This window comes from Raphanus sativus, unplaced genomic scaffold (assembly GCF_000801105.2).
Source record: "Raphanus sativus cultivar WK10039 unplaced genomic scaffold, ASM80110v3 Scaffold1659, whole genome shotgun sequence".
In the NCBI taxonomy this organism is placed as follows: Eukaryota; Viridiplantae; Streptophyta; class Magnoliopsida; order Brassicales; family Brassicaceae; genus Raphanus; species Raphanus sativus.
Genome location: NW_026616968.1, coordinates 4,784 through 20,247, shown reverse-complemented (window position 1 = coordinate 20,247; position 15,464 = coordinate 4,784). Strand labels below are relative to the sequence as shown.

The 15,464-nt window shown below is 35.7% G+C and overlaps 3 protein-coding genes across 3 annotated transcripts; all 3 read left to right on the top strand.

The window, feature by feature from the left end:
- The first annotated feature begins 446 nt into the window (after nucleotides 1–446).
- Nucleotides 447–3,478, top strand: LOC108819810 (probable E3 ubiquitin ligase SUD1). The gene is made up of 8 exons (XM_056999175.1): nucleotides 447–725; nucleotides 798–1,430; nucleotides 1,511–1,698; nucleotides 1,789–2,100; nucleotides 2,169–2,329; nucleotides 2,426–2,577; nucleotides 2,663–2,809; nucleotides 2,911–3,478. The coding sequence occupies exons 1-8, from the start codon at nucleotides 462–464 to the stop codon at nucleotides 3,283–3,285; spliced, it is 2,232 nt and encodes a 743-aa protein (XP_056855155.1). The 5' UTR covers nucleotides 447–461; the 3' UTR covers nucleotides 3,286–3,478.
- An 848-nt stretch (nucleotides 3,479–4,326) lies between these two features.
- LOC130504558 (chlorophyll a-b binding protein 1, chloroplastic-like) lies at nucleotides 4,327–5,090 on the top strand (the record flags this gene model as incomplete). The annotated part of the gene is given in 1 exon segment (XM_056999176.1): nucleotides 4,327–5,090. A coding segment is annotated over 1 exon segment (636 nt), but the record flags the coding sequence as incomplete, so codon positions are not given.
- Nucleotides 5,091–10,824: 5,734 nt separating this feature from the next.
- LOC108823081 (transcription factor bHLH144) lies at nucleotides 10,825–14,015 on the top strand. The gene is made up of 4 exons (XM_018596310.2): nucleotides 10,825–11,054; nucleotides 11,623–11,772; nucleotides 12,163–12,331; nucleotides 12,561–14,015. The coding sequence occupies exon 4, from the start codon at nucleotides 12,949–12,951 to the stop codon at nucleotides 13,711–13,713; it is 765 nt and encodes a 254-aa protein (XP_018451812.1). The 5' UTR covers nucleotides 10,825–11,054; nucleotides 11,623–11,772; nucleotides 12,163–12,331; nucleotides 12,561–12,948; the 3' UTR covers nucleotides 13,714–14,015.
- Nucleotides 14,016–15,464: the final 1,449 nt, after the last annotated feature.

Here is a 15,464-nt window from a genome sequence, read left to right as displayed (position 1 = left end):
AAACTCTTTAAAAAATATATAAATTCGTTTGTTGGTTTTAAGGTCATGTGTTTTTGCCGCTTGAGGGGAATACACACAGAGTGACGACGACGACGACTAGAAAGAGAGAGAGACGAAGAGGTTCGCTTCCGTAAAAAATGGACGTCTCTCAGGAAGCTGGTTACTACGACGACGAGAGTTTCTTAGCAAAGAAGAAGAAGAAGAAGAGGAGCTGTGCCGGATTTGCCAATCGCCGGAGGAACCGCGAAACCCCTTAAGGTACCCGTGCCTGTGCCGAGGCTCCATCAAATACGTCCATCAAAGACTGTCTCCGTACCTGGCTCGATCTTCGCCGCGGATTCAACAAGAACTGTGAGGTGATGAGGCCAAGTTATGCCTCGGAAGCTACTAGCTCGTTTGTGTGCTGCTTGCTTCAAAGCCTTCTCATCGTGTGTTTCATGATGATTGTCAGTATATTGAGGATGCAAATAGGAGATCTCAGATTCGGGAGATTCCGTGGTGGTGGGTGGTTTTTTCTCGCTGATAATGTCTTTGTTAATGGTGGAGTTTTACAGCTCTTGTGGAAGTATATGAATATGAAGATCCTTTGTGATTGGTTTTTTCATAAACTCATACGTTTCTTGGGGCCGCCTGGTCGGCTTATACTTGTTCCTCCTAACCCTCCACTTGATGAATTTGGCGTTTTCCGGAGGCTTCTCTTCTTTTTCGATGACCATGTCTTTGCTGTGAGTCTTCTTACATGTTTCCTTTTTTGTTCTTCAGTAGTGTGTAACAACTTCTGTTTGTTCTCTCTTCAGGTCCTTGCCATAAGCGTATATGTTTCTACCCTCTTTGTTCTTCTGCCTTTTTCAATTGGATGGGTTGTATTAGCAACGTTTAGTGGCGGCAGCTATTTCTCTCCTGTTATTCTTGGATACATGATGATGCTGTCAGTTTCCTTTGCTTACTTTGGAATCCTCTTCACCCTCCATCGAACATCATTTCCAGTCATAGTTCGATGGCTTTCGCTGGGGTTTCGCTTCATAACAGTGACATTTCCGTGCCACTTGTTGACTTTCTTAGCAAAGTCCTGCAAAAGCCTGCAAAGTCTTGTGAGCTCTGGAATCATCTTCATTCTCCGTCAAGCCTCGCTTCCAGTCATATTCCAGTGGTTTCACTTCATGACAGTGACATTACAGTGCCACTTGTTAAAGGCCTGCAAAATCCTGTGTTTCACCAAGGATGCTTTTGTCTTGTTCTTTAAAATTGGTGCTCTGCCTTGTATTGTTGGTTGGTTCCTCGAAACCTGCGTCTCCCCTATGTTTGGAACCACGGTTTTTCAGAGATATGAGATTTTTTCACACGGCCCATGCATGATGATGGCCATTCGTTGGCTTTCAGGACTCTTTTGCTTGATAACTGCCGTCTCTTACATGGAACATATCCAGAAGGTAATGGTTGGTTTCATCCCAATGGGAACCTTATTCTTTTATCAGATTCTTTTCATCGTTTGCTTCTTCTTCTTTGACAGATCATCCATGAACGAGCCTTTTGGTATCTTCTAGATGTCACAGATCCAGACTACAATATCACCAAACTGTATCTTCGACACATTTTCTTTGTGTTTGCTTCTCATGGGTTATTATTGGTGATCTTGTTTCGCTTACCAACTAAAGCAATTACACTTATCAGCCCATCGTTTTTCCCTCTGGAGTTATGGTAAAAATCTTTGGTCTTTTACTACTTCCCCCTCTGAACCTTGCTGCCTTGTTTTCGTTGCTAAATAATTGTACCTTGAACAAAACGCAGGATCACCGACGATAATCCTTCTAATATTGTTTCTGCATATGCAATTTATTTCAACCTAATGCATGTCGGGCCCCAATGGTTAATCCAACTTACCAAACCAACTATCGAACTTATGGTTCACAAGTGGATTATCACCGTTAGCACTTGGCTTCAGCTGAGTGATTTTTTGCTGGTAGTGCCCCGAGGAGAGAGCTTTTACCATGCTGATGATAACCCTTGGTTACTATTGTATTCAGTATGTGAAGGATCTTTGGTTACTTTTTATAAATCACAGAATGATGAAGACAATATCAAGGAGCAAAGAGATAACAGGCAATTAACTGATATTAACAAGCTTTTCAATAAAGTTGTTGAAATTTTCTGATAAGTTACACTGTTAGGTGTCGAACGAGGATTGCTATAATGTTGATGCTAGCTGCTTCGAGTTTGTTTCTCGTTGGCACAGCCTTTCTATCTTTGCCAATTGTGGTTGGAAGAGTATTCTCTGCCTCTATCTCCTCTATCTCCTTCATCGTGCTGAGAGTTGGAATCAAACATGACGGTCAGTCCTAGTTTCTTGCTTTATTATTTAGACCAGTTTCTTATATATGATGATTATAAAGTTCTAAGCCTGTTAATGCAAATCATGTCTTTGTAGATATTTGTGCTTTTTGGATTGGATGTTATATCCTACGAGCAATCTATGTCAGCCTTTGCTTTGCATTTGATCATATTTTGAGGGGAAGAACTGTTTTCCTTCTCAAATATATCTTGGCACGAATAAGAATTGGCCTTCTCTTCTCCATCTGGGTAAGAACAACCTTCTATTTTCATCAGAGACTCTCTCTTGGATATTTTGACTTTCTAATACTGACTTGTAAACTCTGCTGAACAGATCTTTATCATACCGGGATTGCTCGGTCTGCTTATCGACCTTATGATCATCATACCATTACGAGTGCCACTGAACGAAACACCACTCTATTTCTTGATCCAAGATTGGTTGATAGGAGTAGTGGTGCTTCACATATGGGCCTTTTTGGTAAGATAAACATCTAAAGGGTTTTAACAAAGACTCTCAGTTTTTCTTGCAGAGCAACTAATGTTTTTTTTTCTTTTTGCTTTCTCTTATGTTTCTTGTAGACAATGCTCACGCCTTTCAAGTGTTTGGCAACCAAGGCATGGCGAAGGAAGTTCGAGAGAATCAGGAACGTGGGAATCAATAAGCTTCCTTCAATGTGGCTGCTTCGAGATGTGATTGGCTCCATCATAAACACACTTCTAACCACACTGTCCATCCCTTACGTGCTCGTGAAGTCTCTGTTACCGTTGCTTGGGTTTTCGCAAAGCGTCAGTGCAGCTATCGAGCGGTTTATTTGGCCAGCGTCATTAGCTTTGCTTGCGGTCTGGTTCATGACAAAGCTAACGCTTGAGATCATTATCTACTTGCACGAGTTGATCTTCAATGAACGGTACATGGTGGGTGAAAGAGTTGGGGATTTGACTGAAGATCTCTAGAGCAGGGTAGCTAATTCATGGAGTATGACAATTATGACAACCAAGTACTCTTTTGTTGATAGAACGAATCAAAATGTGTTAATATCTTTAACAATGCTTAGGTTTCTGATGGTGTAGATATTGTCTTAGCTTTGAATGAGATATTGTTGGTTAACTAGTCCGGTTTCAACTAAGAAATGAGACTAGATTTTCACTCGGAGATCATCTTTAACCTACAACCAAGTTCCACTTTGAGAGACATGTTGATACTGAGTCAATGACCATGATCAGGGCTCTCTAATCATTAGCTGGACTCCAGTGTTTATTATGCTGACACTGATACATTAACATGAGAAAGTTGCTAACGAATAAAAGATATAACATTCATTGTTTGTTTTCTCTTGATGAAAGTTATGCTCAACACTGGTTTTGAGCATGTTATAGTTTCTTTTGCTAGTATAGTTGAGATAGTTATCTTGCTTTTACGTTATAAGAATGTTAAAACTCAATTACCCTTCTTATCGTTTTCTTACTGTTTTATCTTCTTTTTATTCATCAATCTCTAGCCAAGTGTTCTTATTTTAATAAGATTAAGAGATCATACAATCTTACACATGTCATTTCATTAGTGGCTGCTTGAAACGTTATCTTAAAACACACAAGATCAGAGTAGGATCCACTATTACCACGTAAGCAACCAGAAAAAATCTAAGCACCAAAAGATATGTCAAGAGCCAATAAAAACACTTGATATTGATACTCTAAGATAAGACATCACTTCAACGTTATATTATAAATACCGAAAAGGCTCATCTAACCCAAACCACCCATCTCTTGGCTCACAAACAACAACAAATAAACGTTTTATTTCTTTCTGCTCAGCACTCAACCGCAATGGCCGCCTCAACAATGGCTCTCTCCTCCCCTGCCTTCGCCGGAAAGGCCGTGAAGCTTTCCCCAGCAGCATCAGAAGTCCTTGGAAGCGGCCGTGTGACAATGAGGAAGACCGTAGCCAAACCAAAGGGCCCATCAGGCAGCCCATGGTACGGATCCGAGAGAGTCAAGTACTTGGGTCCATTCTCCGGCGAGCCACCGAGCTATCTTACCGGAGAGTTTCCCGGAGACTACGGATGGGACACCGCCGGTCTCTCAGCCGATCCCGAGACGTTCGCAAGGAACCGTGAGCTAGAAGTTATCCACTGCAGATGGGCCATGCTCGGAGCCCTAGGCTGCGTCTTCCCGGAGCTGTTGGCCAGGAACGGTGTCAAGTTCGGAGAGGCGGTTTGGTTCAAGGCCGGTTCGCAGATCTTCAGCGAAGGAGGGCTTGATTACTTGGGAAACCCTAGCTTGGTTCATGCTCAGAGCATCTTGGCTATTTGGGCTACTCAAGTGATCTTGATGGGAGCCGTTGAAGGTTACAGAGTCGCGGGTGATGGGCCGTTGGGAGAGGCCGAGGACTTGCTTTACCCAGGTGGCAGCTTTGACCCGTTGGGTTTGGCTACCGACCCAGAGGCCTTTGCGGAGTTGAAGGTGAAGGAGATCAAGAACGGAAGATTGGCTATGTTCTCTATGTTTGGATTCTTTGTTCAAGCTATTGTCACTGGTAAGGGACCTTTGGAGAATCTTGCTGACCATTTGGCTGATCCAGTCAACAACAATGCATGGGCTTTTGCTACCAACTTTGTTCCCGGAAAGTGAGCAAAGTTTTTATCTGTAATTTGCTTCAGTATTTGCTTTGTGTTAAGGGGAGAAAGAGATGTTGTTTAGATGTAAAATTTGCAAGTATTTGTATGATTTACCATTTAATCAAATAACTCTTTGTCTTATCAACTGTGTCGTAGAACTAAATGGAAATGGATTTTATGTTTTTGTTATCATTCAATTGCAAAAGTTATTTCTACAAACGGAACATTTTGATGGTATTGAAGTAATCAAATGTTGCTTAACTGAAGAGTCATCTTTAATATTCATTGACGCCAATACTGCAGCTAAGTACCTGAACACATATGACACTGCCACAGTTTATATCCTTTTTGCTTGCCTTGCAAGAATCGCAAGTCATCTTCTTTGGAGTCCTACCTTCCAATCTCTTGAATTATATTGAACGTTCGCATCCCAAGAAGTGAGAAAGCTTCCACCACAATAAACACACACCTGCAATGTGGTGATCTAAAGAGGTGTGGAGCCTGTCATGTAAAAAATAAACAAACGGAGAAGGAGAGCAAATCTAGTTTACTTGCTGACGATCTTGGTTCCACATTGAAGGAAAAAATGATTCAGTTACTATGGGACAGAGAGATTATACAGTGGCTATTTAGGAGTAGAGCTCAAGTGTGTGTGAGATAGTTATGTGGGCGTGTTTTACTACAAAACACTGCGTCACATGGTCTCAAACATATTCTAAGTTTTTATCATCCTGACATAAAATCTCCATCTTGCACTTGCCTCATCTTCAAGTTTTTGTTTTAAGTCATATATATATTGTCGCTTTCAGGTTATATATTCACAAGACCATTGCATCAGCTAGCTCGGCAGCCAATCAAGGGAATGAGACGAGGGACCAAAGAGGACCAAGGCAAAAAGATCTTAAACAAGGACGTCCCGGTGCTCGTCCTTCTTCTTCCTTTTTTTTCATGTTTCGTTTGCTTTTTCTTTTATTTTAAGGACTATCAAAGTCCTATTGATAATGATGCCCTTAGAGCATCATTATTAGTGGGCAGAGACAAAAGCCCTTAGCTTTTTTTTTTTTTTTTTTTGGTCATGAAAACTTAAGGGCACTCAGAAGTCAACCCTTATTTAGAGATTTTTTCCTCATTCTTTGCCTCGGTCCCCTCCCCCTCTCCCTTAAGGGCTGATCCTAAGGGCTGCCAATAATGATAGTCTTAGACTCCCACAAGGACGCTGATAATGAGTATATTAGCATTGGACATGTATCTTGTCAAAAAATTTGATATATTTTCTACAGTGACTCATATATATGTATGTATAAGATCCAAAGTTCAAACATTCATAACTCCAAATCATGTTGTTATCCAGTAGCTAACATGCATCATTCTAATGTACTGATATGCAATAAAACTAGTTCGTCATTTTCGACAACGTCTCTCACTAAGTCACTATCTGCCTGTTTCAAATACTAGTAATTTACATTAACTCGCAAATGTATGTGTTATTATGCATTAAGGTATAAATGGTGAGCATTAAAGGAACTATAGTAGAATAAAGATGAAAAAATTATAGATACTGTAATATGATATGAAATTTAGAGGAATCGTTTTGTTTTGTTTTGTTCCACCCATTCCTACTGAATATAGAATATGAATCATTTTATAAAAAATTATTAACCAAAACATTCTTTCATGCGGAACAAATGAAACTTTATCTCTTAATTATGCTTCCACTGATATATGGTTTCTATAAAATAATGCATACTTCTATCGTATTTCATTTATGATATACCACCATTTTGCATCCATAGTCCAAAACGATCCTAGGATCCTAGCTACTGTAGTATATGTGGAATCCCTTTATAGCTACGTTTTGGTGCACCAGCACATTATATACATGTTACCACCATATGATTAATCGATTCTGATTTTATTTGAAAGTTGATTCCTATATGGCTGTCAACTTGCAAGAATGTAATTTAATATGTTACCATTTTTTGCAATAATTTGTGGTGATTACAAAGTAACCATCCAGATCAACTTATCCACCTAGTATTTACTACATAGTCATCTGATTAGCTTAATTATTGTATTTAGAAAATATCTTTAGCTTTCAACTTATTATTGGATGATGATATTATACTTAGAATATGTAACATTGAAATCATCTTCTTCACCTTAAAATATAATAACGTTTTTGAAGTTTTGAAATCTAATTAGGTGGCTAAAGTTTAAAAAGAAAAAAACACCTAAGGGGATAAAATGACACGCTTCTTTTGAACTATATCTATAAATGTTTACTTTTTAAATGCATATATGAAGTACATATAAAAATGTGGAATTTTCCTATAAAAAAATTAATAAAGCAACTAAAAACATTGGATATTTTTCGGTTAACATGTGTTATGCATGTTAGGGTTGCATTGCACTACTATATAAAATTTGTTATTGTCATGGTTCCATATAGTGGATGTTGTATCCATCTAATAGTACTCACTTCTCAGTATCCAAATATCGTCCTAAGTTTAGGCTTTTTTTTTGTAATTTGAGAATCCGGCGATCGAGATCAATCGACTAATCCTACGAGATCGGCAGCAGCTATGTATGCTTTTCTGCCCCATGAACAAAGATATGGTTTCTGTTTTCAGATGCATTCTCCGATTGTCAAGTGTTGAAGGATGTTAAATTCTTGGGTGTTGTTATTATTGTTTTTCCACTAATTCTTGGGGTGTTGTTTTTCTGTGTCATGTTTATAGCGAGTTAAAAGTGTGAGACATAAATTGACAATTAAAACAAATCATTGATGTATGAGTTTTAATTGTCACCGCTATGAAATGCTATAAACTGAATAATACAGTATTAAGTTGTCACATCTATGAATTACAATAAATTGAATGATATTAATCCCCATGCATGCTTTTGCTGTCTAAACATCAGTTGTCAAAGAATTTGGCTTAGCCTTTAGGTCGTTTTGGTTTCATCATACAATTGCTAGAGTTCTCGATTGTCATATGTTAGAAGTGATCAATACATAGCGTTTACGGTTTTTAGTTGAATTTTTCATTTATGTTTCTGCTATAATATAATAACAAACTGATTTCTCTATAAGTAGACCATCAAATACTGTAACAAATATATGTTAGAATAGAAAGACATCTGGTTTAGAATTTTGATATGTTAACTTAAATTTCATGAAAAGAGTTTTTTATTGTATCGGTCAGCAATTGTAACCGGTCAACATAAATCATATCCTTAACATAATTCATTGTCGACAATATGAAATATAATACGGTTAGACTAGACGGTCCGGTTTGGTTTTCAAAAGTTAAAACACACTACAAGATCATGCTCCCAGCACTATAGGGTGTTTCACCGGCACTTAAGAACCTTCGCTAGCACTATGAACACCATCATTGGTGGTCTCAAACAGTGTCCCATGTAAAAAATAATAAAAGAGTATGTTAAAAAGACTAACTTTCCACGTATACAATTCATTCGATAATGTAATTGTTTTTAAAATATTGAAATTTAATTGCATAATCAAATTGTTTAAAAATATGAATATATACTAATATTATTTTAGAAACCGGTTTAAAATATCTCATCAATGCTATGTTTTAAGAGTTTTCTTCAATAACAAAGATCATTTAAAAAAAATAACAGAGTTCATTTATCACTAAATTGTCTTTCTGCCAATACTAAAGACAATCCCAACTTTTATAAATATCCATTTTATTGCCAACCAAATACTTAGTTTCACCTAATAGCACAATATATTATATCCAACTTTGTTGGTTTTATGTATTTAATTACAAAAATGGTATAACCATTTTTCTTTTGATAGAAATGATTGGGTCGGTTGATTTTAGTTCAAAAAATGTGGCATCGTTTCCTTGAAGTCTAAAATATACACCACATAATGATCTGAATTAAACCACACGATTCATATGCGTACCCGGTAGTGATTTCTAACTTACTTACTGCCACTTGTTTACTTTTGCACCAAATATTTATTCGTAACTACTGTTTCGCGTGATTAGTAAACAAAGCTAACAGTGATTATGAAACAGTGTGATTGTGTTGTGGATACCAATCAAATCAAACTAGTGGAAAACAAAATATAACCCACCCGCATGCCAACATTGAGTCAGACACTCAATTTTTATGTACTTATAATTACAGCTCAAATGTACAGAGTGAAATCATGAGGTTTGGTTCGAAATAAGTATAATGTGGAAGTATGGGGTTGGAGCAAGAGCCCAAAGAGATGAGTACATGGTGTCGTCGATTATTACACACACTTTGAATATTTTTTGTTTATAATTTTAATTTTAACACACACAAAAAATTAAATTAAATTTGTCAAAGAAGAAGAGTTTGGTGGGGGACCTACGAAACTTTTCACGCGTGCTCTCGCAATCCTACGGTCACCATCATGCCCGCATTAAACGGGAACCACTCAGATTGCTTCATCCAACGGCTCACACTCCCCGTGTTTGACTCTCTACTGTCCATCCTCTCACGCGTGCTCCCTTCCTCTCCTTTATTTTCCACTATTTATTTTTGTTTTATCAAAAACAAACATCACTTAATAATTAATATATTAATTATGGTTCTTTTCACTTTGAAACTTATAATTTCCATTCAAAATTTTCTATCTACATAGAATAGTGATAGACATGGGATACGCTATTGGTGCTAAATTTGTAATCATATTACAGAATGAATTACAGTTTTGTTGTAAATGTTATCACAGCAATGATAAAATGTTACAGAATGAATTACATACACATCACAGCATTGAAAAAGAAGAAGGCTATCACAACATATTTAAATATTTTTAAATGCTGATGACATAGTGATAGACATGGGATACGCTATTGGTGCCAAATTTGTAATCATATTACAGAATGAATTACGGTTTTGTTATAAATGTTAAATAGCATTTCCAACTCAACTTCTTTTTTCCTTTCAAAATATAATAAAAATAAATATAGAGTAACAAATGCTCCAATTCTACTTCATATTTCACTTTATTTTAAAGTTTATTCCATAAATGAAGTAAATTTTTTTGTTTATGATTCTATTATAGAGTAAAAAATTGAGTAGGATTGAAACATTTTTACTACATATCTATTTTTATTTTATTTTGGAAAAAATAGAATTTTACATTGAAGATGCTCTAACACAGCATATTTTAAAAAAAAATTAAAATGCTGATGATTAAATATATATGTATAAAGTAAGGTATTTTAAAAATCGTTTAAACTTTTTCCAATCATCTTTTTAACTTTGAGATATTATTGAAGATATTAGATATGAATTAGTGTAATCTCCTTTAGTCTAATATTTTTTTTATTATGGTATTTCAAACAAATACCACCAAATTCTTTATACCAAATTTGATGTAATATATTAAATTTCTTGAAATAGTGTTAGTTTTGGTATTTTGTTGAAACTAAAATTATATTAAAGTTGTTGTTTTGTATTTCATTTATGACTTTAGAACTAGATAGAAAAGAAAAACAAAATAAACAACATATCAGAAACAGTTTTATTAATAATTAATAGACTATTTAAGATTATTTTGGTTAATGTAGTCAGACTCCAAGATTTTATCTACTCTTTTTTACAATAAAATTTTATTTTATCATATACTAGTAACTTGTAAAAAGACATATTTTGTCCAAGATTTGATCTGGGATGAATCAAAAATTGTAGGAGTGCAAAAAAATTTGATAATTCCAAAAATTCCAGTAAAAGTTTAACATCTTTTTGCTGTAATAAAAAAAAACAAGTAGTAGAGTACGCACACAAAGCGTGCTAAGGGAATTAAAACTTTAAACAATAAGCAAGGGCATATGCAATGTCATTAAAATGAAAATGGACAGACCAAACAACAACAAACAAACCGCACCAGAAAAAGAAGGCCACGCTCTCTGTCACTTCCTTCTCCTATTTCTCCCCCCTCCTCTATCTCTTTCTCCCTTTGTCTTTGCCAATCTCATCTCTCTCTCTCTCTCTAGATCTTCTCCTATCAACTTCTTCTTCCCAAACATTTCGATCATAACTTTTTTTACTCTGAAAGGATTCGTTTTTTATTGATCTTCTTTACTTAATACGGTATGTGATGTTTTGTGCTTCTTACTGCCGCCGCAATTTCTGACTTGGGGCCTCTTTTAGTTTCTTATCTGTTAATTTTTTTAATCTTCTAGTAAAGTTTGGTTTTTAAGATTACTTTACTATCTATGTTTTGTTGTAGTTTCTCTGATGATCGCTACATCGTCGAGTGAATTGTATTGAAATATTCGGTGTGGTTTGTCCGTAATTGTGTTATGTTTTTGTTTACTGAATAAAACCATTCATGATCGCGTGAATACTCTGTTTCGTGTTGTGTTTTTCAATATCTGACTTTGCTTGGTGATCATCAGTATATCATTTGAGTAAAGAAAAAAAAAAACTTCTTGATCCGATGTTAATATCGTTGGTCATGGTACTCTATTTATTATATGCAGATGCGTAAAGTTTTTTTTTTTTTTCTGGATCACGAATTAGACGTCCTCTGTTTTAGTTACTCTGTTTCTGGGCTCTGATAGATATTTTTTGGACTTTGCCTCGGTTTCAGTGCCTTTTTTAACTTCATTTTGCGTGAATAGCATTGGTCCTAATTCTTGTTTGTTTGTGTGATCAGAGGAACGGGCGTTAAAATACACTTGAAGTTAATAATAGTGGAAGAAGAATCAAAGATGCCCTGGACATCCTTCTACATGTTTTTCAACAGGACTTGCACTCGTCTCGTTGTCTTTTTTCTCGTTATTCTGTAAATTGCCATACCTCTCAGGTGAGTAGCTTCTGCCACTTCTTGTCTGTCTGTTATTATTACCATGTCATTCTAACTAATCTTGTAGTTTCTTTTGTATCAGTAACTGATTATCTTAATTCTAACAAATAAAATATGTTTTCTGTTGTGTTAAAAAAAACAAATATAATATGTTCGTAATCTTAGTTTAGATTTGTCTTTTTTGCGTTGGCCACCTTGTTTACATCTTCTTGTGTCCCTTAAAGCCTATTGTAGTCTCTTTTGTGTTTTGCCTTTAGATTGGGCGTTTGGCCTTCATATAATATTTTGGTTATCTAGTTTTAGATTGTCTTCTTACGTTGGGTGCCATGTGGAAAACTAATAATCTCTTTGCCACCTTACTTACAGCTTCTTGGTATCTTATTTTTGCAGGCGTTGTTTCCGGTATCTCGGAGTAGCTCTTTGTTGTTGTTATTGTTGTTTAAGTTTGAGAATGTGCTTTGTTGGAAACAAGAAGGGAAACCGAACATTGAAAGAAATAGGAACCTTTATGATGACTACATGTTTCATTGCTAATTACCAATCCGTTCAAGTTTCTCAGGTACATACATATACTTGTAACACTTCATCTTTTCAAAATATTATAGCTATTTTTTTTATGTTATAACTATTTTTGATTATGTTACCAACAAAAGAAAATGTATCCCATTATACCATGTGACCAATCTAAAAAGTACATGCTTTGGGTTAATAGTCTCATTTGTTAAGAGCATAAACTAATATAGTACTGTGTCTAATGTTTCAACCTTCCTTGTTTTAAATCTCTGCAGGCAGAATATTTCAGACAGTTGCTTAAGCCTGTAACGTAGTCTGGTTTCTTCAGTTTCCGTAAAATTTGGGGGGTTTGTTTTTGGGCGGCTGTCTACTTTTGATTTCGAAAAAAAGAGTTATTGTGAGATATTAAGAGTCTGGTAAATTCTGAAAGAGCTGTGTTGACATCTGAAAACTCCTTTGGGTGGAGGAAGCTTCTGGTTTAAGGGTTGAAGGGCTCTGGTGGAAAACTCTTCAGTAAGATGGCCATAAATTGATTCCAGCATCTGGTTCAGTTGTCAACCTAGTTTTTAGTAGTAGTAAACCAAGCAGCTCTTAAGCTTCAAGAGGTTTAGGACTTTGTTTTTTTTTTTTAAGTTAATTCCCTTTTGCACCGGGGTTTCTCTAATGCAGAACAATCAGTTCCCCCACTACTCTGACGACATGGGTGATAGGAACATGAATTACCCTTATGATGGGAACATGAACTACCCTTACCCTTACGCATCAGCCTCATCCTTTGATGATTTGTTCCCACCATGTGCCAAGCTACCATTCCATGGCGTTGAGCTCCAGCCCTCTCCGGTCTGTCCAAAGAACTTTGTCATTTTCGATCAGACGTATGACCACAACAGCCAAGTGATGTACCATCCTGACCTCACACCTAGGCTCGTGAACTCCGGATTGGCTTCCACGTTTCAGAACGAGTATGTTGGGGGAGGTTATGGTTATAATAACTATGGCGGCCAAGAAGTAGTCTCCTCTCCTTACCAAGAAGATCCGAACGAGATTGATGCTCTCTTGAGCACAGATGAAGATGAGGAGGGGGAGGAGGAGGATGGTGGTGATTCAGAAGAGGTCATCAGCACGGCTCGTAACGCTTCTTCGAGGGAGTATGGGAATACATCGGCTGAGACTTGTTACTCAAGTTATGGGTGTAACAGCAGCTCAAGAAGGAAGCAGAGTTCGTCAGGAAGTGCTGCTAGTAGTTCTAACAATGATGGGAAAGGAGGAAGGAAGAAGAAGATGAAGAAGATGATGGGAATGTTGAGGAAGATTGTCCCTGGAGGTGAAGAGATGAATACAGCTTCCGTTCTTGATGAAGCTGTTCAGTACCTCAAGTCGCTTAAACTTGAAGCTCAGAAACTTGGTCATTTCTCAAATCAGTCTTGATTTGCTATTTTGGACCGTTCTTGGCAAAGTAAACTGATCCTGGCTCTATCTGGTGGGACTACTCCTCTCTCTCTTCTCTTCCCTTTTGCAGGATGGGATCTACTCAAAGATCATCTGGTAATATAGTATGTTGAATCTCTCTCTGTCACTCTTTTGTGTGTGTTGTTGCACAAGTTGTACTTGTGGATTTGATTTGAGCTTTGGTTTGGTATCGTTTAAACTTTTACTGTAATCATTTGTCATTTGCTTTGTAACTTTAATGTATTTTGCATCTTATTTAAGAAAAAAAAAACATTTGGTCTTTTGATGCTTTACAAGTTAACATCATATGTTGAAACACTGCGAGGGACATTACCTTTTCTTGTCGGCTCAATGGCCCATCACTTTAAGTCACGCTCATACCATAAATCAAAAACCACAGTGGTGTGTTGTTAACTAATACCTTTTTTCTTTTTGCTTCGATTTGTTCTCGCTTATGAATCAGATTGAGCTCGGTTTTGGTTGTTACACAGTTCATAGATTCATTTATAGTATTAAAGTTTAGACCTTTGCATGAGAAAGAAAAAACGTCTCTGAAGCTTTGAACTTTCTGAAATCTTTAGGATTGAACCATACTAAAAGGAGTTAGATGCTGTGTGATAGTTTAGTTTTCTTTTCGACATTGGCATTTTGGGCATAAGAACAATAAAGTTGAAATTAAAGATGTTTTCGATATAAAGATGTTGATAGTTAAGATTTTCAAAAAAAAAAAAAATTGTTGACAGTTTTTTTTTGAATAGATGATGTTTCCATAATTCAATAATATTTTATAATGTTTTTTGTAATTGATTAAATAGTTTTAAATTTATATTTCAATAATACTTTTTTCGAAAAAAAATAAAATTTCTTAATAGTTCCACTACTCTAATACAAGTATTTTGGAAAAGATAGTATTTTTAAGTCTGTCCACTAAAAACGATAAACAAAAATATCTAGTATAAAAAATAACATAATCCATAATAATACTTAAAAAACTGTAACCCCACAAAATCAAAAAGCTAGCGAGTTTGGATACTCAAGAGTCTAAGAGTATGAAACGTTCTATAGCTTCAGAGATCCTTCTCGAAACGTTCTATACAGTATGAAACGTTCTATACATGATTGATCAAATGATGTTACTATGAATACTCAGACTTTTAATAAAAACTATATCATCTTCATTTCCAGTTTGCATATATTTAAGGAATATATTGTTACTTAGCGCTAATCTTTCAGTGGTGGATTCATCTCATAATAAATCTACTTTTCGTTTTATATGTACTAGTTTTGATCAGATTCTAAAATTATAACAAATGGTTTACAATTATTTGTATGTTTTACCGAAGAAAATATTTTCATTTAACATTTTCATTTTTTTTCAGAACGATAATAAAAATAACAATTATGGTTTAATATTTGATTTCATAACATGAAATAGACCACAAAATTTCACTAAGTCCAAAAGGGTGTAAGTTAAATCTTTCCAGAACAACACCAAATACATAACAGATCTAATTATACTTGTTACAAGCAAAAATTGGTGGCGATAAAAATAATGAAATTAAAAGGTTAAATGACATCTCTATAGTACCACGGGAACCATCAACATTGTTTATACCATCTCTATAACAATTTTGACTAGTTCAATTATTAATATTTGATATATTACGTGGTTTATGTCTTTCAATTCTTATTATGTTAAATTAGATTATTTTGTTGCATTTTGTGTTCTA

Coding starts and splice junctions, on each gene's coding strand:
- LOC108819810 (XM_056999175.1), top strand. CDS start 462: ATGCAAATAGGAGATCTCAGATTCGGGAGATTCCGTGGTGGTGGGTGG. Junction 1,699..1,788: donor TTTTTCCCTCTGGAGTTATG/GTAAAAATCTTT, acceptor AACAAAACGCAG/GATCACCGACGATAATCCTT. Junction 2,101..2,168: donor AAGGAGCAAAGAGATAACAG/GCAATTAACTGA, acceptor TTACACTGTTAG/GTGTCGAACGAGGATTGCTA.
- LOC108823081 (XM_018596310.2), top strand. CDS start 12,949: ATGCAGAACAATCAGTTCCCCCACTACTCTGACGACATGGGTGATAGG.